The sequence below is a fragment of the Phyllostomus hastatus genome, unplaced genomic scaffold (genome assembly GCF_019186645.2).
Source record: "Phyllostomus hastatus isolate PE091 unplaced genomic scaffold, TTU_PhHast_1.1 phas_scaffold_501, whole genome shotgun sequence".
In the NCBI taxonomy this organism is placed as follows: Eukaryota; Metazoa; Chordata; class Mammalia; order Chiroptera; family Phyllostomidae; genus Phyllostomus; species Phyllostomus hastatus.
The window spans coordinates 33,218,711-33,241,983 of NW_025334033.1; the positions used below are offsets into that span (position 1 = coordinate 33,218,711).

Sequence of the window (23,273 nt, forward strand, 5' to 3'; positions counted from 1 at the left end):
AAACAGGCCTCTTGCAGGCCCCAGCTGGGAACCTGGCCAGCAATCCAGGCATGTGACCTGACCAGGAATCAAACAGGTGAGCCTTTGGTTCTCAAACTGGAGCTCACTCCACTGAACCACACCAGCCAGGGTGGTATGCATATTTTTAACTTAATGGAGTTAATATCTTTAATGTTTTCCTCTATGTTGAAAAAACATTTCCTGAATAAAGCAAAGAACTCCAACTGCATCTATACAAACAAGAATAATAATTAACTAAATCATACCAATACTGTAACGAGTGTATCATTACCGACTAGTCCATCAAAAAGCAAACTGTGAAGTGCACAAGACAACAACACAACGGTCAGACAACTTAGCTCATACCACACAAGTATGTGAACTGAGTAGCTGTGGCCATATAACAGTGAAGTAAAGGGGCCACTGTGGAAATCCTTAGGTCCACAGGAAGGATCTGGTTAACCTTAAGGTTTTAAGCAACATCTCTGAGGGTTTTAAGCAATGTGTCTTTTGTTCAAGTTCTCTTCTCTGCTCTTTGTGTAGAACTGATCAAACCACAGTGCAAACTCAAAAACAAGTACATTTATAACCAGGTTATACTACACACTCCTCATAGGAAGCTTGTTTGGTTCTTCTTAGCATGGTCACGCACGGCATCTGAGAAGGCATTGATGGGCCAAACACTATGACACACTAACCATGTCACTTACCAGCAAGCCTCCCAAGACCACCATTGCCAAGCCCAGCATCTTCTTCCATTTCTTCTAACTCCTCTATATCCAATCCAAGCTGGTGATGAAAGGAAAACACCACTGAATGTGGATACAAATGCAGGCCATTTCAGAGAGAACAGTCATTTCCTAAAGCTCTGGGTTGGGTATCCAGGCTTATCTGTGTGCTCAATCCTGTCAGCTCCCTTGGAACTTATTCTGGCATCAGATGCCCACAGCAGATGCTGGCAACTGCAAATGCACACTGTTCAAACCGGCACAGCAGCAGCTTGTAGAGAAGTGTGGGCTCTCAGTGTCCATTACTGACTCTGTTCCTTCTTAGCCATGTGGCCCTGGGCAAGCTACCACATCTCTCCCTGCCTCACTTCTTTTATTCAAAAGGTAAGTCCTCACTGGATGACTGTATGTACCACGTTTAGGGTTGTTGCGAATTAAGTGAGATCACACAAACCATTCATATTATTTCTGGGCAGATAGTTCCTCAGTAAATGTTAACCTATTATTATTTCTTAAGATTCTTTTTTTTTTTTTTTGTGCTGTTGGGGTGAAACCTAAGAAATAGTCCAGAACCAAGTTGGCACTAACTGGGCCAAAGCATTTTAAAAATGATCCAAAGGTATGATGTCAGAGTTGCAGGATGGAGTAAAGGTCATCTTTTCAGGCCCACAGCATATTTACTCAGCAGGGTCAATGGTTGTTAACCCAAAGCCAACTGGTGAATCACTCACTGCCCATGAGTTGGGCCAGACAGCAGTCAAGGAAACCTCAGCCCCCAGGTCTAGATCAGTGATTCCCAACCTTTTTCATCTCATGGCACACATAAACTAGTTAATACAATTCTGCAACACACCAAATAATATATTTTCTGCCAATCTGACACAAAAATAGGTAGTATTTTGATTCATTCACACTGGATAGTTAGTATTATGTTGGTTATTGTCACTTTTTTATTTGACTGTCTAAGAGAAAAAGAGGTCAGTGCCCCTGATTAAACAGTCAGGTATTGCAAGTTTTAAAAATTCTTGTGGCAGACCGGTTGTAAATCGCTGGTTTAGCTGGATACAGCTCAAATCCTCTACTTGTCTCTGGGTTGGATAAAAGGCCATGGGAGGTCTAGAGGCGTGTGTGGCCTTGGGGACTGATGCAATTGGCAGCCAGTCAGCTCCCTGCCCCAATGAACTGGGATTCACACAGCTAGAGGCTGCTACGGACACACGTCAGAATCCCGCAGCCCTGGAGATCACTCCAGGTTGCTCATCTTACAGTGAGGAAACTGATGGCAGATAAAACCAGTGACCTGTCCTGTGATCATAATTCAGCCCATGCTTAGCTGATGATGGTCTGTTGTGAAATGACTACATTCTTACCTGAAAGTGATGCAATCCATGAAATGAGATGTTATTTAAAGTGGGAACACACTTTATACACTTGAAAACATAGGCAGGAGAAGCAACCGTGCTTGAAGTTGATGCCTCAGTTTCCATGGCCACCTATTTGGATCTCTACGCTTACACCAAAAATTGCTTTGTCACACATTTTGGTAAGTACTGTATTTTGCCATGTATAATGTGCACTTTTTTACCCAAATTTTTGAGGGGGAAAAAAGGATGCACATTATACATGAGTATAATAATTATGTAGCATGGGTATAATAATCCCGTGCATAATGCACACAAAAACATGGGTGCACATTAGACATGTCAAAATATGGTAAGTCTTCTAAGAGTTTAAAAATGTCTTTGCTTCTGTTCATTGTTGAAGGGACTTTCAAATTTGCTCCCTGGTATGATGAGAGCTTACTGGGGACCTTGTGCAAGTCAACTACTTATTCAGGTTTTTTTTTTCATTCTAAAAATCTACATCTAAAAGACGACAAAAACATTGAGCAAACAGATGTGGGTCACTTCATCCCACCTAGTTATATGCTGCTAGGCCACGGGAAGTATATTGTTTTCAGCTGATATCAGGGGAAGGCAAGAAAAGAGAAGCAGAGGGGAGCTGCCAAGGTTCTTTCACAAGGAAATACTCTAGCTAACTCGCAGAAAGGAAACCAGCCCTTAGTGACAGGCAGCTGACCACATGACCACATGACAGGGCGGTCCCAAGCCAAGGAAAAGGAGCAGTCTGAACAGCCTCCCATTTAGAATGTTTCTTTGCAACTACCCAGTCCTCCTTTCAACCACATGAAAAAGGTCAAGGACTGTTTGTTTTTGGTATGGAGGTCCCTGAAGTTCAGGAGAGAAACAGTTAAATATGTTTATAAAAATAAATTAGCATATTAGGTTTAAGACTTCAGGCTTCTCCTTTAAGGAGGAAGTATATTTTACATGTCACTTAGCAAAAGAGAAAGTATGATGATGGAATTTTAAAGGCTTATTATTTTCACATATTGCCTTGATACAAAAATAAGTCAATCTTTGACCATTTTTAAAAAGTAGATAGGTAGCCTAAAACAAAGCTTGTGATTCTGACAGCAGGGATTCAAGCACTTTTATTTATTTTTATTTTTAAAAACTTTACCCGAGGATATTTTTCATTGCTTTTAGAGAGAGAGGAAGGGAGAGAGAGGCATATCAGTGTGAGAGAGAAGCATTAATCATTGCCTCCTGTACATACCGAGGTATGTGCTTCGACAGGCACTCACAACCTTTCCCTTACAGGTTACAGGTTACAGGATGATGCTCCAACCAACTGAGCCACACTGGCCAGGGGCAGAATTGAGCACTTTTAAAAGGCTTGTTCAGATGTTAGTTTCTAAGATGTGAGTTGCTGGGGAATGCTGTCAGAAGTTTTGATTTCAAAAGAAAATTCTCATTAGGTAAAACTAGGTCCCTAGTTTCATTTAGTTTTACCTAAATGAAAACTTTCTTTCTCTTAATCCAGAGGTCACTAGTAGTTTATAGTTCTAATAGTTTGTAATAGCCATGTCTATAGAAGCAATTTTTTCACCTTCTTTTTTTTTTTGAGGGGGGGAGGTTACTGAATATCCCCAAGGTTACTGAATTGAACTTGAAATTTGAAGAGAGAGAATGAGAGAAATACAGAGACAATGTACCTGGTAAATGGCCTCATCACAGGCATTCTGCAGGCCGAGGTTGATCATGGTGTTCTGTAATGTTCGGCCCATGTAAAACTCCAAAGAAAGGTAATAAACCCTCTGAAACAAAGGAAAGAGAGGTCATGTTAACTCGATGAGGCCAACCTTACTGGTCAACATAATACACAGGCCGATGATAAAAAACAAATAGGCAGGGTGACTTTGACACAGGTTCCAGTGAAACTCCTATAGATGTATGAAGGGCTAAATAAAAGCATTACTGACAACTGGCTTTGGGAAACCATATTTTATCCTACTTTTGGCAAAGTAGTTCTGTGTCTTTTACCTCCAGGGAGAAAAAAGTAAACGCATTCAACTAATTAGATTCAATGTTTTGTGTTTGTTTTTTTTTTTCTGTTCATGAGCCTTGTAAATTAAGCACATATTTTGGACAAAGAGAAGTCATACTGCCATAGTTCATTGCTCATTTGTAAAATATTTATAGGATGAGAGTCAGACAGGGTTGGCTGAATTTGTCTCAAATCATGCAAGAAATACAAAGATTAATTCCTTCCAGATATACCCAATGGCTACAAAGTATTCCTCCATGACTACTTTCTGTAAGTAATATCACAATGAATTATTTTAGAATACTTTGATTTGATTTTCAGAAAATCATGAACTGGCAGTAACAAGACTACCTCAGGTTTACTGGTGTTTGTTCTCGATGGAAGTATCTACTGAGAAACTGCCTTTAACACAGTACCAGGCAAATAGTATCACTGCCAAGTGAAAGGTGCAAAGGCCAGACTTGTCTAAAACCTTTTAAAACACAAGTGCAGTTTACTAATTTCTTTTTTAAAAAGATCAGTAACTTCATCATCCCCCTTTACAGTATTTTTTTTCTCCATATCAATTCACCTTTTCTGTCAAACACAAAACAACAAAAATCTATAAATGCATTAATATAAAGTCACCTAAAATTGTAGGGACTCCCCTCATTTCTCAATAAAAAGAACCAAAAAGAAAATTATTTGGTCAACTCAAAAATATAAAGAAATACATAAATGTAGTTCAATATAACAAGTTCCTATTGTAATATGTAACTCTTTAGTTATACATATACTTAAAATATCATATGAAAATGTTAATTTAGAAATTTTACTTTTTCCCACTTTCATTTAATGAAATAATTGAATTCTAAGTCTTAACATGAATAGTCAACATCCAAATTTAGTGGGTCATTGAACACTATTTTCCAGAACACATCATCATCATATTTATCCATGTTGTTTGAAAATCTGTAACACTGTCTTCAGGGCCCTCATTAGTCTATTGGGTGCCTCTGTGTGAGTTGGGAAAAGGTATCGTTCCTGGGCAGATACCAGCCGAAGGGGTGCATGGCACCACTCACTCCCATGGCTGATGCCCCTCATACACAAGGCCAGTGTGTCACTGGCAAGAGTATCTCATACCAAAATACCCACTTGCATAACATCAGCACAGGGTTTTTTTTCTGTATTTTTCTCTGTAATTTCATGATCTCTATAAAATAACCATTATGTACTGCTTTTGACTTTTTGACGAACTATAAAATGCTTGCTTATAAATACAGTATATACAGTGGAACCTTGGTTCTCGAACTTAATTCATTGCAAAACACTGAAAAGCGATCTGTTCGAAAGTCCAGTCTTCTCTGTCACCTGAGAGACACGTGACTGATCGATCACACAGGCATCATCATGAAAGGGTTGTCGGGTAGAGTTGAGACCCAAAGTTTTGTTAGACAATCAAGACAGTTGTTCTGTGAGCCACCTGATTGAGAACCGAATTGTTGGAGAACCAAGACATTCAAAAACCGAGGTTTGACTGTAGTTCCCACACTTGTGATTGTAAAGTTATGCCCCTGGAAATAATGACAACATCTCTTAAGTTTCTTTGCCTCCATTTTAATGACTGCAAATTAGCAAGGACTTAAGACATTTTAAGACATTATACAAAGACCAAGTAAAGGTTTTGTAAACAATGTTACTGCTTAAAATAATTTAGAGAGACTTTGTTATATGACAGACTTCACAAAGACATGTACTTAAGGCAATTTCCTATTTTCTCATAAAAATAATTTTGGGGGGACTTCGGTTTATATTTGGGGATATATAAGACCTTGAAAAATAGATTTTCCCCATCCTCTTACTCAGTGGTCTCTAAATATTTATTACATACTCCTGTTAATAAAATATACAGCACCTCCAACATATCTTAGAAATTATACGCATGCACTACTGCCACTAATAATTATTTTAGAAAATGTGGGCATTTTTTAAAAAGCATGCAAAGATAAAATAAAGAGGAGATAATGGTAACCACTATTTTTAAAGTAATTTAAATTTTATCCCTAACATTACTCAGAGGACTTGGGTACTTCTGGGAAGACAGGCGGAACAGGGGGCAACAAAACTGAGACTTGCAGGAGGGAAGAGTCGGGCATAGAGACACTGGCAAGGAGGGCATTCCAGGTGAAGGGTGCAGGGCGGGCAGAGGCCCAGAGGTGGAGAAAACAGGGCATGGATGGGACAGCACCTTGGTTTGCTGGGAGAGCAAGGTAAATCCAGAAGGGTAATGGGAGATAAGATGGGAAAGACAGGTTCACCTGGACTGAGAAGAGCTTTAAATGCCTAATTAAGGACTAAGTTAGTCAATGGGCGCCAATGATACCTGAACACAGGGCAAGATACATTGCTTTGTAAGCTAGTGGGACTACAATGCATAGAATGAGCTGGGACTGCCAACTCAGGCACCTTTGGAGCCAGGTAGAGAAAATACCTGTGTAATATAGATCACATATAACAATGAAGAACACTGGGCCAAGAACTGTAGTGTACAAGTCTGCCCCAAACCACTCAAAATTAAATTGCTTGAGGATGTCTCATTGGCCAACCTAAATATGTCTGCTAGCCCTAATTCAGCTGCATGCTGCCAGTTTCATCATTTCCGGGAACCCAGACAGCCAGTCGGAAGTCTACTACATAGACCAACAGCCAGGGCCTCAGTAAGAGAAATGAAACAGCTGGAGAATATTTTCAATGGAATCTGCAGAAATCAACAGCATTTGGCAACCTGTCAACTGAGGAATACAGGGAGTCAAAGGTAGGACACAAGTTTTGTGTCTGGGTGACTGTCAGGATGGCAAGGCCATTAAAATTAGAAACACAGAAGATGGGGCAGGACTGGGAGAGATTATGGTCTGAGTTTGAGGAAATAGAAAGAGATCTATGTGTGTTCACCAAGCACTTAGAAGTGCAGGACTGAAGTCTGAAAAAGAATTCAGACAGAGATCCAGATTCAGGATTCATCTGCACAGTTCCTGTAGCTCAGGGGAGGTGGCGGAGGAGACTGGACACACTTACTGGCTCCAGTTCCTGCTCCATGGGGGCAAGGACTCCTGTTGAGGTGAGCACTGTCACAGAGCAGATACTTTATTAACATGTGTGGAGTGAACCTTGTTTACTGTTGTATCCCCAGTGTATCACTATCAGAATACCTAGCTTATACCTGCGTTCAAGTAGGGAAGGAGAGCCCATTGGAGAAACTAGCTAGGGAACCAGGAAAACTATAAAGTACCAGATAAGCCACCGGAGGAGATGCGTACAAGGGGATTGTGTTCTGTGAGGCTTGGTGCTAAATGCTATAGAAGAGTGTGTGTGGGGAGAGAGGTTTGGGGGGGTGAGGCCCTAAAATATAGCTCATCACCTCACTCTCCAGTTTAAAAACTAAAAAAAAACAAAAAAAACCAAAACAACAACAAAAAAAACCTGTCCAGCGCAAGGAGCAGTCCCCTCATGCAAATTTAAAAACACATACAGTAAATACACACACACAGAGTCTTCCCTGGGATAGAGGCCTGGACCTCTAGAGTGAGGAAGTTACTTTCCATTGGGAAGTTTTGTTGCAGCTGCCTTTTCTTACTATGAGAATTTACTTTCTTTTGCTCAGATTTTTTTTTTGGGGGGGGGAGGCGCTGTGATTATGGACTATCCTTTTCTTTTTCATGCTTTTTACATATTAAAAAGAAATTCCTACTGTATTTCTCACTGCCTCCAGGATATATCAGTCTTTCACCTTTTCTGACATGCCTCCTACCAGCTTTTCCAGTTTCCTCTCCCAATACTGACTCACACCCACCTCACTGCAGCAGCCAGAGCTACTCTCTCATCCTCACTCTGCACAACACAACCCTCTCCCAGCAGCCTTCCTCAGTCCTCCCCACTCCCCCTTCCCAGACTGACTAGGGGGAGGCCGTGTCCTTCTAAGCTCCCAAAGCAAACCTCCATGCAGACCCGGCGCAGTGGACCGGGTGGTCTGTGAACGGCCTTTCTCAGCAGCTGCGGGGGCAGATCTTACTTGAGCATGTCCTGGGAGAAAGGCCTCCGTCCTGCAGGAATCAAGCCCAGGAGCGCCACACCCTATTCACTGGACACGCGGGTTGGGGGTGGGGAGGAGGAACTTGCGGGGAGGGTAGAGCTCTGTCCATGGGGTGGGACTTCTACCCACCTTTCCACAACACTCAGGCAATGCCTAGGAAAAGCCCCAAACCACTGGGCATTCTCCAACTAATCCATCCTTCAAGGGCTGGAGAGGAAGTGGGGTTCCTCCAATTCCTCCCCCTCCCCCAGTGGCTATTTCCGTTTGGCGAATTCTATATACTTGTCTTCCATCCCTAAATATTAAGCTTCTCCAAGGCAGGGATTTGTCCAACTGCCACGGGCCTAGAGCTGTGCTTGGCATACGGACAGGAGGCGCCTGACACCTCTTGATTAAATGTTGAGAATAAATGTTCCAAAAATTGTGAAGTGGTCAGGCGAGGGAGACCTGACGCCGTGCTGTCCCTGGGAGCTGTCCCCGGGAGCCGACTGCTTTGGGTAGGGCTGGAGGGCGGCGTGAGTGCGGAGCTGGTGGAGCTCCGGCCTGTTCCCTGGGTGGCCACTCACCACCCAGAACGCCTCCTCGGATTTCGGGGAGCGCTTCCCCTACCGGGAGAGACTCCAGTGGGGAGCGGTCACCATGGGGGGTCCTCCCGCCCACCACGGACATCGCCCCCCTCTGCGGTTGTTGGAGGAGCTGGGGCCAGTACCTTGGGGCACTTCTCGTAGTAGTACTGCTGCGTGCGGATCCAGCGCCCCACCAGGTGGTCGCGCACCGTGTGGGCCAGGGCGAAAAAATAGTCGCGGGTGGTGGCCACATTGCGGTCCTTGACCAGCGTGAAGTGCAGGTGCCGGTTGAAGCTCTTCTTCAGCTCCGCCACGTTTTCCACGCCCACGATACCGCGGATGCTGATCTGCCGCCGCTTCTCCTGGTCAGTCAGGGGCTTGGCCATGGCGGCAGCGGCGGGTGGCGCAGCCAGCGGGGCGCGAGGCCGGAGGAACCAGGCAGCAGGACACCGGTGGAGGAGGCTCCGCAGCTTTCGTCCTCGCAGTTGCTTTTGATTTGGAGAAAAGTTAGGGGTCCGCCCCTGCGCAGCACCGCCCCGCCCCCGCTGCTGGCTGCCGCAGGAGTGGCGGAGGGCGGAGGGCGGGCCAGGTCCCTCCCAGGACTCCCGGGTCGAGTAGCGGGTGGCGCTCGCGGGGACCCCACCCTGCGAGACTCGAGCGCCGGGCAGGCCCGGATGGGGCGGGGCGGGGCTGGCCCAGTGGCTGTGGAAGGTGGGACCTTCGGTCGGTCACGTAGCCACGCAGAGGCTCCCTGTGGGATCTGCGGCATTTGGAACGCAGCGTCTGTCCTGCCTCCCCACTCTAGACCCTTGCATGCAAGGAGGATGCACAACAAAAGCATATTTGTTGAACAGATGTTTGTTTGCTATGCAATTATTATTATTTCTCACCTGGAAGGGGGTTAACACAAGCATTGGAAGGGATGTTGGGTCAGTACGCTTTTACTTTATTGTCCCTCTTCTCTCGTCAGTCTTTGGCATTACCCCATCTTGGATCCTAGACCTCAGAAAGGAATTCTCTGGTGCCCCTTTTCTTTCACTTATTGTTTTAAGGATTCAAAGATTCGGGGTTCGTGGCTTCTCAGACGCATGCTTGCTTTGTCCAGAGCACCCTACTGCTCATCTGCAGAGACGTTACTCAACCAGGAAGTCCTGAGCTGGACCTTTGGGATGGTTAGGACCCGGGGGCTTTTACCTTGAGTTACTTTTGAACGGAAGGGGGATGGAGTGGGGAGAAAAGAGAGGGTGTGTGTGTGGAAAATGAAGGGATAGCTCACTGGGCCTTCGTTTACATGAAACAGCAGTCTGTGTTAATGGTTAATCGGCCGTGCGGGAGATCGTTGCACCGTTCACTTCCGGCTTCGCTGGTATTTGTTTGTGGGTGTGTCCCCGCACCCCTCCCCCTAACCTTGGCCAAGGCAAACGCACGGTATTTTAGGATGTCAGAGGCTTTTTCGTATTCAAGAAGTAGTATTAGAACTGATGGATAGACTTTACATATAATAATACACCAATACTGATTATTTTGAGTTGATGCATTGGGGGATGGGGGCAGGATGATCTGACTCAGGCTAAACGCAGCCTTCGCTATAAAAATGGAAATTCAGATGCATAGGTCTGGTAAAATATCCAACCCCTTCTACTCCAGGCTTCAGGGGTTTAGACCCTAGGCCTTTGGGGAAAAACAGACTGACTTTTGACTCATGCAATACATGAAACACTGATGATCTGCATAGGAAAGCATTTACAGGAGACATGGGGATGAAGGTGTGGCCATCCAGCTGAAGTCAGAAATAACCTGAGTGAGAGTGGAACCACATAAAAATGATCTATCTTAAAAAAAGGCTAGGCCTGTGTGGTAATGTTTGGGGATAGATGACTGAAAGAGAAGATCCTTGACAGATTAGATAATAAAAAAAGTGTTCTTAAAATCAGTTTTGAATACCTCTTGGACGGTCACAGCATTAAGCCAATTTTGAGTCATTCACATGTTGGTTTGAAATAGCTCAATCAGCTTTAATAGCTGGATGAAAGAATAGGGTGGGGCAGTGGAATAAGGGGAAGGATCTGGGTACATTCTTACTTCCAGGGAGACCTCTGAGCAGCAAAAGGCAAAATAATGTCTGGGCACTTGGATGGGAGTAAGGAATTAGGAGGTGCAAAAGAAGAGATGGAAAACTCCAAAGGCAAACTTACTGTTCCTTAGTTTTGCTTAAGACAGTTTCAAATAAGTGGAACCTAGCCTCACTATCTACCTAGATGTACTACATTCTTGTTAGAAACCCAAGATAGTAATGAGCTAATAAACACACTATTTACTTGCTTCAGGTCCTGCTCAGTGGGCCCACAACCCTGAGTTGAACATCTCTCAAAGGGGAAAAACTGGACTATAGACTGTCCAAACTAGAGAATGTGGGGAGGGACTAACCCACCTGTGTTAAAGAGAACGTCACAGTACGAGGTGCTTTGGGCACTACACATATCCAGGCTTAAATGATGATAAATCATATGGTCAGAGATTGTTCCCTTTTCACTTCTCTTTTAGTCTTTCTGTAAAGTCTTTAACGTTAGCATACTTTAAAACTTGCTTACCTGCACTTTTAACAGAAAGTGGGCCCAGGCTCTAAATGTAACCAGAAAAGACACTGGTGTTTGGGCTGCCTGTCACTACCAAACCCAATAAACAATGACAGCGGTTGATCTTTATGGGCGTTTTATTCAGATGGCTGGCAATCTGAGAAGATGGTGGGTTCATACCCTACCAGACCACCTTGTCTTTTCTTTCCAGGCCAGACCTTTTATAAGGGTGGAGGTGGGTGGATAAACAAGCTGCAGTGAGGGTTTTGAAATTCAGGGAAGATTAGGTGAGCAAAGCTGCAGCATTCCTTTTCTAGGCAATTAACTGTTCCTAGGGGAGGGTGGTCATCTGCTCTCCCTGGAACACAAAGGCCTGGATGCCTCCACCTTGTTCCCAGGTGGTAATCTCTAGCCAGTGCCCCAGGAGGTTGGCTGTTTTCCCAGGAGCCAGGATGGGCCTTATCTGTAGTTTCTGAAACAAAAGCTTTAACATACACATTACTTGCTAGGTTTATAACATTTTACCTTAAGGTAAAATTTTCCAAGTCTTGAGTTCCCTCTTATAAACTCTCTTCAGGTTTTAGCATTTAACTAAAATTTAATAATATTGTCTCCCATTTATGATAAATGATACTTTCCTAGTTAATGTTTCAAAATAAACTTTGCTTTTTAAGTTTTAAGTTAAAGAGAAATTTACTTAAAGAAAAATAATATTGTTTGGGTGTTATATGGGTTGGCTAAAAAGTGGCGTATGAGTATAACCGAGGTCTGGGGAACACAGAGCTTATGGTCTCCCAGGTCTGGTTGAAATCTGACACCGGCTTGTTCTGTACTCTGTCTGGTCTGGGACACTGAGGCCTAGGGAGGTTAAGTTACTTGACCAAGAAGATTATCTTCAAAACCTTTTCTTGTCCTGGCCTGGTAGCTCACTTTGTTAGAGCAATGTCTATATATGCCAAGATTGTGGGTTCAGTCCCTGGTCAGGGCAAATACAAGAATCAACCAATGAGTGCATGGATGGATGGATGGAACAACAAGTTAATGTTTCTCTCTCTCTCTCATCAATAAATAAAAGTTAAAAAACAAAACTGTTGGGAACTGCCCTGCCTGGTTTCAGAAGCTGTAACCCCCTCATGGCTAAGGCGGAGTGAGTGACCTTTGGACCATAAGCCGCTAAGGAGACAAAACTTATCCCCCTGGCATGGGTGCCACCTCTGCTCCTTTAACTTCACCCTGCCTGGCCACCAATGTTTGATCGGTTAGCCAATGATGGGTAAGATTCCCCAAGGGAGGGACGATCTAAGACAGGCACAATTATGGGGGACCCCAGGAAAGGACTTGGGGGGCTATAGAAAAAGGGGGTGATGGACCCTTGGCCCTCGGCTTTGACATAGCCTGAGTCTCCATTCTGTCTGCAAGAAGTATCCTAATCTCTTGGCTGCCTTACGTCCCTGCCTGACTTAAGCCTGAAACAATGCCGATGGTGGGCTCAGCCCTGTGCTGGAAAGGGTGGGTTCCCTAGGGAGATTAGGCCTAAGAAAGAATGCATAAAATCCTATGAAATTTACTTTGCTAATACCCTCAACTTAAATAATAAGGGACCAAGCAGGAAGTGAGTTTGTTCCTCAAAGTTTTGTTGTCCTTTAACTATCTGACCCTGACTCAGAATAAGCTCTCAGAGTTCTTTGAATGTTATCTATTGTTTAATCATTTCTGCTTGACAATGATTGATGAGCTTTATTCCCGTACAAATTGAACCCAAGAAAACCTTGTCAAGGCAAGGGTCGGGGTGCTCTCCCCTTGAGAGAGTGGCTGAGCTGTTCCTTTTCCTCCACAGGACTCGGTAGTCCGTGTGAATTTGTCTCGTATCTCAACCACAATGTCTCGGACCCCACGAGCCAGGATCCGCATCATAAAACAAAAAAAAACTTTCACCTCTCCCTGACCAGAAACACCCAAAACACCAAAAACTGTGGTTGCCTGGGAAAGTGTGCATTAAATTGCTCACATCTGTTTATACCAACCTTGCCCCAAAACCTGTGTTGTTCCTGTTTCCCACCTGCTTCTTCCCCAGAGCTGCTGTGGTGAAATGTTGCTGTGAATAATGAGCAAGCTATGCAGACCTCACAGGACAAGTATAAGTTTCCCACTGTGGGAAAAGAACATTTGGAACATGTGTTAGTCTGAGTCTTCAGAGAAGCAGATGAGAAGATAGGATTAAACATGCAAGGATTTTATTAGGGGAAATGTCTGTGGGAGAGAAAATATGGGAGGAGCCAAGTTAGCAGGGAAGAATGTTGGAATGGGATGCAAGTCTGAGCCCTCAGTGAAGGAGAGAGGGAGGGGAGAATGGAAGGGGGCACCTCAGACTGCTGTGCAGTCCCAGGGGATCCAGCAAGGCCCCCGGGCAGTTGTGGAACCAAAGTCAGCTGTCAGAGAAGTCCCCATGCTCTCAGTCCTTGGTAGGAGCATCCCCTGGGAGGTGTGGCTTCTGCACAAACACAGCAAGGATAGCTGGGGCCCCTGGTTATGCTCCCTGCAGTTGCAGGTCTGTGAGGCCCATTCTCATGGCGATCACGGAAAGATATTAGATAAACAAATATAGGTTAACAGCCATTATGTTTCAAAGTAGGCCTTATTGTGTTGGCACACCACTTTCAGGCTCATCAAAACCACAGCTCCTACTTTTCAAGGGCTCTGGCTTGGCTCTTAATATGCATTTCCCCATTTAGCCCTCTCACAAGCTCTCTGAGGCAAGTTCCATTTTTCTTCCTATTTTACTGTTGGCAACTGCCCTACATGGTAGCAGAAGCTGTAACCCCTGCCAAGGCTAAGGCTGAGGGAATGACCTTGGACTGTAAGCCAGCAAGGAGACAAAAGCTTATCTCCCTGGCAGGAGCGCTGCTTCTGCTCCTTTTACTTCACCCTGCCTGGCCCCCAATGCTTGGTCAATTAGCCAATGACGGGTAAGATTCCCCAAGCGGGGAATGATCTAAGACAGGCACGAGTATGTGGGAGGCTCCCAAGGAAGGACATTGGGGGCTACAGCAAAAGGGGGAGATGGACCCTCGCCCCTCGGCTTTGACATAGCCTGAGTCCTCATTGTCTGTGAGAAAATCTCCTAATCTCTTGGCTGCCTTACTTTCCTTGCTCCATCTAAGCCTGAAACAATGACAGAGGGTGGTACAGCTCTGTGCTGGAAAGGGTGGGTTCCCCGGGTGATCAGGCCTAGGAAAGAATATGTAAAATCCTGTGAAACCTGCTTTGTTTAGAATGCTCTCAATTGAATGATAAGGGTCCAAGGAAGAAGTAAATTTGTTCCTCAAAGATTTTGCAGCTCTTTAGCTATCGGACCCTGGCTCAAAAGAGGCCCTCAGACTTCCTTGTTATCTCTTGTTTGATCCTTACTTCCTAGCAATGAGTAATGATCTTTACCTGAATTCTTTGCAGGCGAAACCAATAAAAAGCCTCTCCATCGGGGGAATGGGGGACTCCCTACTAGAGAGAGTGGCCATTCCGTTCCTACTTCCCCACAGGACCTGTTTGTCTCTGTGTATGTTTTTCTCGCGTGTTGACGAGCCATCCGCAGTGTTCCATGGTCACTGCTGGTTGGTGATCGCGACATTTTACAGATGAAGAAACCAAAGCTTAGAGACATTAAGTAGCTTGATCAAGATCACTTACCTAGTAAGAGGTTGAAGAGGTTTTCAAATCTTTCTATATTGTTTTCCCTTCTCTGAAACAGTGTTTTCGATTTGTTAAGTAAGCCTGAATTCTGCCTGCCCCTTAGCTGACTCACTTACCCTATGTCCTGCACTGCTCTCTGTCCTTTTGACCTACTTCTAATTAGTTCTGAAGTTGAGGGAAATGCCAGAGGTCCAAAGTGGCCCATAAATAGGTCATTTGCACTCCAGAGGTGGATAGTGTAAAAAGTGAGCTAAGCTTTCTGCTCAATGAGTGAATTTTAGTACATTTCACAGTGTATTTAATGTCTGAATCTGTCAACCAAGGTGCTGCTATTTTAAATATTTAGTAAGATGACTGAGAGCCTTGATTTATTATATAATTGTATGTCCCTAGAATCTGTAGGCAGCTCGGCCAACTGCATCACCATCTCTATAACTGGCTGTGACTATGACCATTTGCTTGTTACCTGAATATATTTGGCTTGTCTTGAAGCAAGTGGGTGCTTGACTGGCACTTTCAGGTCCTGTCATATTTGATTTGCCCATTAATACAGTAGTTTGACTTGTTAGGTGTAGTCTGGTGGGAGTTTCTGAGAAGTCAGAAATATTTAGCAACCCATGTTCTCCCTGACCCTCAAATCACTTATGAGTTTAATAATGTGCCTATTGTGGAAAGTGCTGACACTGGGGAATCACTGAGTGCCTCAATTTCCATGTCTGCAAAGTAAGGTGAATGCTCTCTGTCCTATTCACTCCATCAAATGGCTAAACTCTAAAAAGAAGTAATAATGAGTGGAGAAGTGCTAGGAAATGTTAAAAGCATGATCAAAATGTCAGCTTTTGGGTTGGGATCATATTTTGAAATATTTTGAAAAGTCAATATTTGACTTTTCTCCTATAGTTTACTTTTCTCCTCTCTACACTGAGAAGCCACTTTGGCATCTGAGCTTTGAATCTCTGAGGAAGAACATGAGCCTTCCTGGGTTTGGCCTGTTGGCCTAGGTCAACGTTTGGGAGACACATCAAGAGTAATACAACCCTTTGGTATTATTACTGATGCAACAAGATTGGATTTCAGATAAAACTTTCAACTTGTTATGGGAATGAATGAGGTTAATTCTGGGAAAACTTTGCAAAGAGATATGACCAAATGCTGACAGAGGAAGGGAAGTGAGAAATGTGCTCAGCACAGGATTTCAGCAGATAATAATGATGATGCAACATGCACCTTGTCTCAGGGCCTTTGTTGTACAAACCCTTAATGAGGCCCACATTTGACCTGTCCTTTGTATGAGATTGGTTACTTGCAGGATTTACCATATACAGCAGGTGGCTCCTATACACATATTATTGGCTTTAGAATTTTGTTCCCTGAAGGGGTAAATCTAAGGAATCACAAATACCACCTTCTCAAGTGCCAAATACTTTAATTCCTCTGAGCTGTTTAATTACCCATATTTAAAGGTCCAACCAATAAGGGGCTTAAATAATGAGGGATAACATTCATTAGCTTAAGACATATAGTACAGAGAAAAATAGGTACCTTTTCACCTAGTATTTTCAAAAATGGAGTCTAGGAGTTTGGACAATGTATTGAAAACTGATCTTACACAAATGTGGGGCTTTTCTTTTTGTCCCACATTTGCCCCATTAAATATAGTTCTGCATAACATAACCTATCTTTGTTTTTCAAATTCAATGTTTTAATTTATTGACTTATTAGAAAAAGGTTTGTTAAGCACCTATAATGTGCCCAGCATTGTGCTGTTTCCCCAGTACCTTGTTTTCTGGGAATTGACTCCCCCTCTTTATTCCCAGCCCTGCCCCATACTTAAGAATAAATCCACATGCTTATTATGGGAGTGGTCATTTTCTAACCTGAATGAGGTTTTACAACCATGACTATAGGATTCCCCTATGGTTGTGTCCCTAGTGAAAGAAGGACCTGGAAGTCTCGCCCAGCTTGGAAAGTCAACAAAACATCACTAAATGATATATGCCTACTGTGTACAAGGTACTGTGCTCACTATTAATGGTATGAAAAATACAGGCCATGTTATTGCCTTATAAGAACTTTTAAACTAGGTTAAGGCACCGTAACTACCTGAAGACACAAGGCCAAATATGCTAGAGAAAAAATAATTAGCCCAGCTCTGACTGGTGTGGCTCAGTGGGTTGGGCGTTGTCCCACAAACCAAAAAATCACTGGTTCAATTCCCAGTCAGGGCACATGCTTGGGATGCAATCCATGTTGAGACAAACGATCGATGTTTGTATAGTGCATTGATGTTTCTCTCTTTCTCTCTTTCTCCTTCCCTTTCCCTCTCTCTAAAAATAAATAAATAAAATATTTTTTTAAAAGCAATGAGCCTATACCTTAAGAGCTATCTAAGTTCAGAGGAAGGAAAGAGAATCATATATTTGTCTTAAGGCCAAATGTCAACAAATGTTTCTTTTTCTTCCTGAAAGTTCGATTTACTCCTCACCTTCTTGAATGATATAGTATCTTAGTTATTGAATCATTATATATTTCCAGTTTAAGGTGAAAAGATGAAGTTTACTCCCTTAATAATTTTCATAACAAATTATCTTGTTTTTTTTGAGGAAAGGATTCAGTGTGAGAGCTGCAGAACAGGCTTGCACCAGCAGGTGGAGGTATTTGCCATTTAAAATTGACATCTCTGGCTACTGAGTGGTTCAGCAAAGGCCGTGATTGCAATTTTAATTATTGTTTTATTTCTTTCTTTGTTCTAGATGTTTATGCACAAAAATACTGTGAGAAATTATTCACATTCTTTTAAATCTTTTTTATTGTATTTTTTCCATCACCATTTAGTCCCCTTATATCCGCCTCCTCCCAGCTACCCATATTCTGAAGATAAATAAAAATTGATTATTCTCATCACTGTAGCCAGAGCATAAAATAGATGACACTTTCTTCTTTTCTGAACACTAATTGTAAACATATTGAAATCTAAATGAGTAATTTGTTCTGATATAGAACATTGATGAAATCTTAAACATTTTTAAAAATGGTCATGGACATGAACAACAGTGTGGTGCTTGCGGGGGGGGGAGAGGGATATGAGGGGACTAGATGGTAATGGAAAAATATAATAAAAATAAGACATAAAAATTAAAATAAAAATATAAACTTAGACATGAAGCCATGAGAAAAAAAAGAAAACATTGGATCAGAACATTCTTTTGGTAGATTTGGAACACACACAAAGTTGGATGTTCTAGCAGCTTGGGCTTCCCAGTCTCCCATATGAGTTTACAGTAGCAGAGTAGATGGATCTCTACACTGGTTCACGGGGGTCTGTCACAGGTTTCCAACCCCATGTGGGCGTGCCTGCAACCTGGTGAGTCAGTCAGGAGTGAAGTCAGTGTGCCCAGGGGAGCTGGAGTCATCAGGAAGGAAGTCAGGCCAGGCCCATTGCTGGGGCTTCCGTGTATATAGACTTGTCTAGCAAGCTGTGGGTGGCTGGTGGAGGCTGAGGAGCTTCTTGGGTGAGAACTCACCCTAAGGGTAGAATGAGTCTGCTGATTAGCTTGAGCCTGGAAGAAGCCTTAGTTGTCAGAGGGTGGTAGGAGTCTGGCTGGGGCATTGTAGTGGGTTCTTGATTCTGTTCTCTGGTCTAGCTACCTAGAAGCCTATGTTCCATTGGACAGAGTCCTGTCAATAAAAACTGAAAGAATTTTCTCACCAGGCTTTGTAAAACTTACTCAGACCCCAGAAACACTGTTTACCTTTTAACAGGAGCAGGTGAGTTATTCTTGCACTTCATTCCTGCAAAGCTTAGAGGTTGTGAGGAACCCCTGTGCTCAGGGGGCTGAGGTGCTGCCAGTTGGATTGCGAGCACATGAAGACCCTTTCTGGAGACTCCCAGGAATACAGGACGTGGTGTGCAGGGGTAGGAGGTTTGCTAAGGCAAGTGGGAGCAATATCAGTGACATTTGTGTTAGATTAGTGAGATGTGCTCATTAATCCTGACTCAAAGTCTCCTAAGAACTAGAGAAATAAGCATCATGTACATACCATTAGTCAGGTTCTTAGATTTATCGAACATTTATTAAAAGAACCTCAAAAGCTGTCTCTTTTGATGTACAGTGTGGGGCAAAAGTAGGTTTATAGTTAGTATGGAAGATAATACAATAATTAATGAATCATGCAAAAATAAACTGTTTTACATACTCACAACTGTAAACCTGCCTTTGCCTTATCCTGCATAAGCTCTTTGAAAACCCCTTTTTTTGGGTAATATTTTTATAGCACTAAAACAGTTACAGACAGATGTATAAATCTTGAGTTTGTATTGCAATGCATTTTTACAAATGAAGAACTCGTGCAATGCCCACCCAGACTGTAGTACAGATCATTATGAGCAGTTGGAAGCCTGACTCTACTCACTGTGCCCCCTCTACTCACTGTCCCACCCTGAAGGCAGTCACTGTCCTGATTTCCAGTATTGCAAGTTACTTTTGGCCTTTTTAAACCTTGCATATGTGGAATCATGCAGTCCCTCTCTATTTTGCCTGATTTCATTTACTCAACATTATGTTTGTAAGTTGTATTTATGTTCTTGCCAAACAGCACATGCTTTCATCATTGTATCATGTTCCAGTATACGAATGCAGCACAATTTCATTCTGAATAAACCCTGGGCATTTTGGTTGACTTCTCCATCCCCACGTCACTTAGTCTCAAGCGCAAAGGCACTTCTCACGTAAGACTGGCCCTAGTTCATATAAGTTAAGGAAGCTTATTTAAAGACTTGGCAGGGGGTGGGGGGTTGTGGTAATAGAAGTATCCCACATTGTGGTAACAGAAATATCTCACAACACAGGAAATGTCTTGAAATTGGTTAGCAGGCATCCTTGTGCCCAAAGACCATGGGGAAAACACTGTCAGAGGGAATTCTTTTCTGGCTTTTTCTTTCTGTGGGTCCTGTTCTGCTTTCATGTTCCTGGAGGCCACCCTTTTAGAGTGTTTTTTCACTTTTTTGTTCCCTTGAGACCCCCCAGCTGTACTCCCTGGGTTGCCAGAAGGAAAAGAAAGTCCCTTAAAATGAACTAACAATCAAATAAACAAACAACAAAACTCTATGCCCAAACCCTCACTGCTCAAAGATGAAAACGCATTACAGCACAGAACAATTAGCTCCACATTCTCTCCGTCACCCTTACTGGACTAGGCTGGGACTTCCCTTTTATACAACTAGAGGCCCCTTTAAAGCATTTTAAGAAAAGAAGAAAGAGAAGGAGAAGACAAGAATAAAAGCAGTTTCCCCCCAAAGGATACATTGTCTACAGTGTCCTTGGTGCAGCAATGGCTGCGGTTTTAAAAAGTCTTATGCTCTAGCCATCCTGCTCTGAACTCCCACTCTTTTGTTCTCCTTCACTGAGAAAACTGATTTTTGTCTTCAAGAATATTAGCAAAACACCCTTAACATGGCTGGCCTCTGAGGACCTCCCCTCGCAGCCCTCAGATGCCAGCTCCCCCTCCGCCCTCAGCTGTGGTGTGTACTGAGAGGCGTGGTCCTGAATGGTTACAATAGGAGGGGGTGGGTGCAGCAGGGCATGGCTCCCTGGGCATTATTTTGTGCAGACCTGTATTTATGAGCTAGGTTCTGATGGCGGTTGGGTGACCCAAGCTGCTGCTGCTCTCCTTTCAAGGTGATTGTGCTGCTCTGTCTCAGAGGGTGGAGTCTGTTTATTTCAACAAGTTTCCTTTGCACCTTGGCCACAAGTATGTTTCCGAGTTCAGCCTTCTTCATGCTGACATTGGTCTAGATTCCTTTTAGGCACTGTCAAGTAATGGATACAATTTCTAATGCGGTTGAAAGTTATGTATTTTAAGAAGCTTGTATGGATTGCTTAGTGGAAAGTTGTGAGAAACTGTATTAGAGATTTTTTACTCTGTTACACAATAACCTAGAAATTGCAGACTAGAAAATTTGATTAATGAGGGAAATGATAAAGAGTTTGGCTTCTGAGGCATGGGGTACATTTCAGCTGTTGGGAGCTTTCAGTACTTTGGATATTGTATTCTTCATGAGAAGTGGTGGCCACAGATAGGAAAGTGAAAAGGTGCCAAAGAGACACTTTGTTGACTTTGTTCTCCATTCCCCAGTATACCAGATGGGCAATAAAGCTCAGAGGAGAGAGCCTCTTTACCCCAGCCTGGTGATCCTCCAAGAGGGCCAAGGTCAAGGGCCAGGTTGCAAGAATTTCACCAGGCCCTGGACTTAAACCTTAAAAAAAACTCTTTCTTTTTTTTTTTTTTTTTACCTGTGGTGAGAACACTTAACATGAGGTCTATACTCTTAGAAAATGTTTAAGTGCACAATACAGTACTGTTAACTGTAAGTACAAAGTTGTACAGCAGATTGCTGGAACTTACTCATCTTGCTTAGCTGACACTTCGTGCCTGTTGACGAGTGATTCCCCAACCCTGCTTCCCTAGCCTCTGGCAACCACCATTCCACTTCTTGATTCCATGTGTTTTATCGCCACCATGTTCATTGCAGAACTATTCACAAGAGCCAAACAATGGAACCAGCCTAAAAGTCCATCTGTGGATGTATGGATAAAGAAAAATATGGTCTATATATACAATGGAATATTCTTCAGCCTTAAAAGAAGTAGTAAATTCTATACTCTGCAACAACATAGATGAACCGTCAGAACATTGTGCTAAATGAAATAAACCAGTCACATCAGGGCAAACGTTGCATTACCCCACTTACGTAAGTTATTTACAATAGTCAAATACGTGGACATCAACCATTTAAATCTATTTTAGGAAATGGGGAGAAGGCCTGTTTCCCTTTACTTCCAGACCACTACCCGATCCCCATTGACAATGTCTTCTTTATGCCAAACATGCTACTCTGCTGAACAGATGGGGCTGAGAAGTTTGACTAGGACCAGGTGCTATAGGTGTGTGCATAGGTGGGTGTGGTTGGTTGGCACACACTTACACAAAACAGCTTGTAGGGGACAGTGGGCATCTGGAATAATATTGAAGAACACATGGCCCGTCTTCAAAAAATCTCATATTCACATAAAGTACTTTCCTAGCAAAACTTAATACTTGAAAAAAATTTGCAGTATATTTTTGGAGAATCAACATAACACACATAATTTTAAAATTGGAGTTCTAATTTGTTACTCCAAATGGACAACTTTGCACCCAAGGGAGGAAGTTGAACAGCCCACTGGGGCACGTGTGGGTTAGCGAGCACTTCTTTGCTGTTTGGAGAGGGAAGCCGAATAGTTAGGAGTGAAGGCCCCAAACCAACACATGGGGGTTCAAGTCCAAGCTCTCCCACTTACCAGTCATGTGACCTTTGGCAAATTACATACACCTGGTTTTTAAAATGAGGGATGATAGTAATGCTATCTCATAGGGCTGCTTTTAGATTAAACAAGTTAATAAAAATGAAGTATTTACAGTAGCACAGGGCACACTGTGAGCCCTAAAGGAACAGTAGCAATCATTACTTGCCCTAAGAAACACTGGTGTGAATTATACTCAAGGAATATAAATCTTTTAAAGTTATTCAAGCTGAAGCCCTTTTGTAACCCTTTTCCTCCGCACATCCACAACGCAAACATTCTAGCAGTGTGCATTTAATTATACACGGACCACCTGCCATTGCAAAGGTCAACAAGAGCTTAACTGAGAGGAATCTCAGTAAGGTGCTGCCTCAAGCACTTCACACATTATTTTCTAGCATAATTCTCACAATCACCCTATTTGTAGGTACAATTACTTCTGCTTTGTGACAAATTAAGGCTGATTGAGGTTAAATTAATTTGTTTAAGCTTGTATCTAATAAGTGGTTGACCTGGACTGGGAACCTGGTTTTTCTGACTCGGAAGTCCATGTTGAGACAGATATTCAGATCAGCAATACCTAAAGAATGATTTTTTTCCTTATTTGCTGGGTATGCCATGCAAAAAAATTCCCAGTTTAATTCTGAGTAGCTTAGAGTCGGCAATTTCTTGTGTTCATTGCTTGGAAAAGACGTAATAGGTAGTGTTGGCTGTGGTCCTGGTTTCAACTTGGTTATGGAAGCGCTGTTGTTTTTTTGAGCTAAATCAGTTTGAGCATTTGATATTCTGAGACTGAAGAGAATTTCCCCCTTCACTGTTTATTCTCTGCAGAGATTTATATTGAGCTTTCTTGCTTCCTGCCATTTCTAAAACATTTGCTTTTCTAAAACAAAGAACATATCCCAAAATGA

General features: G+C 43.0%; 1 protein-coding gene across 1 annotated transcript in view; it reads right to left on the reverse strand.

The window, feature by feature from the left end:
• PYGL (glycogen phosphorylase L) overlaps window positions 1-9,319 on the reverse strand; it is a 37,124-nt gene extending 27,805 nt beyond the window's left edge. Inside the window, exons 1-3 of the mRNA XM_045822665.1 lie at window positions 8,900-9,319; window positions 3,787-3,888; window positions 711-789 (exon numbers count right to left, since the gene is read on the reverse strand). Coding sequence (XP_045678621.1) covers window positions 711-789; window positions 3,787-3,888; window positions 8,900-9,142 — 424 coding nt within the window. The 5' untranslated portion in view covers window positions 9,143-9,319. The remainder of the gene's footprint in view (window positions 1-710; window positions 790-3,786; window positions 3,889-8,899) is intronic.
• Window positions 9,320-23,273: the final 13,954 nt, after the last annotated feature.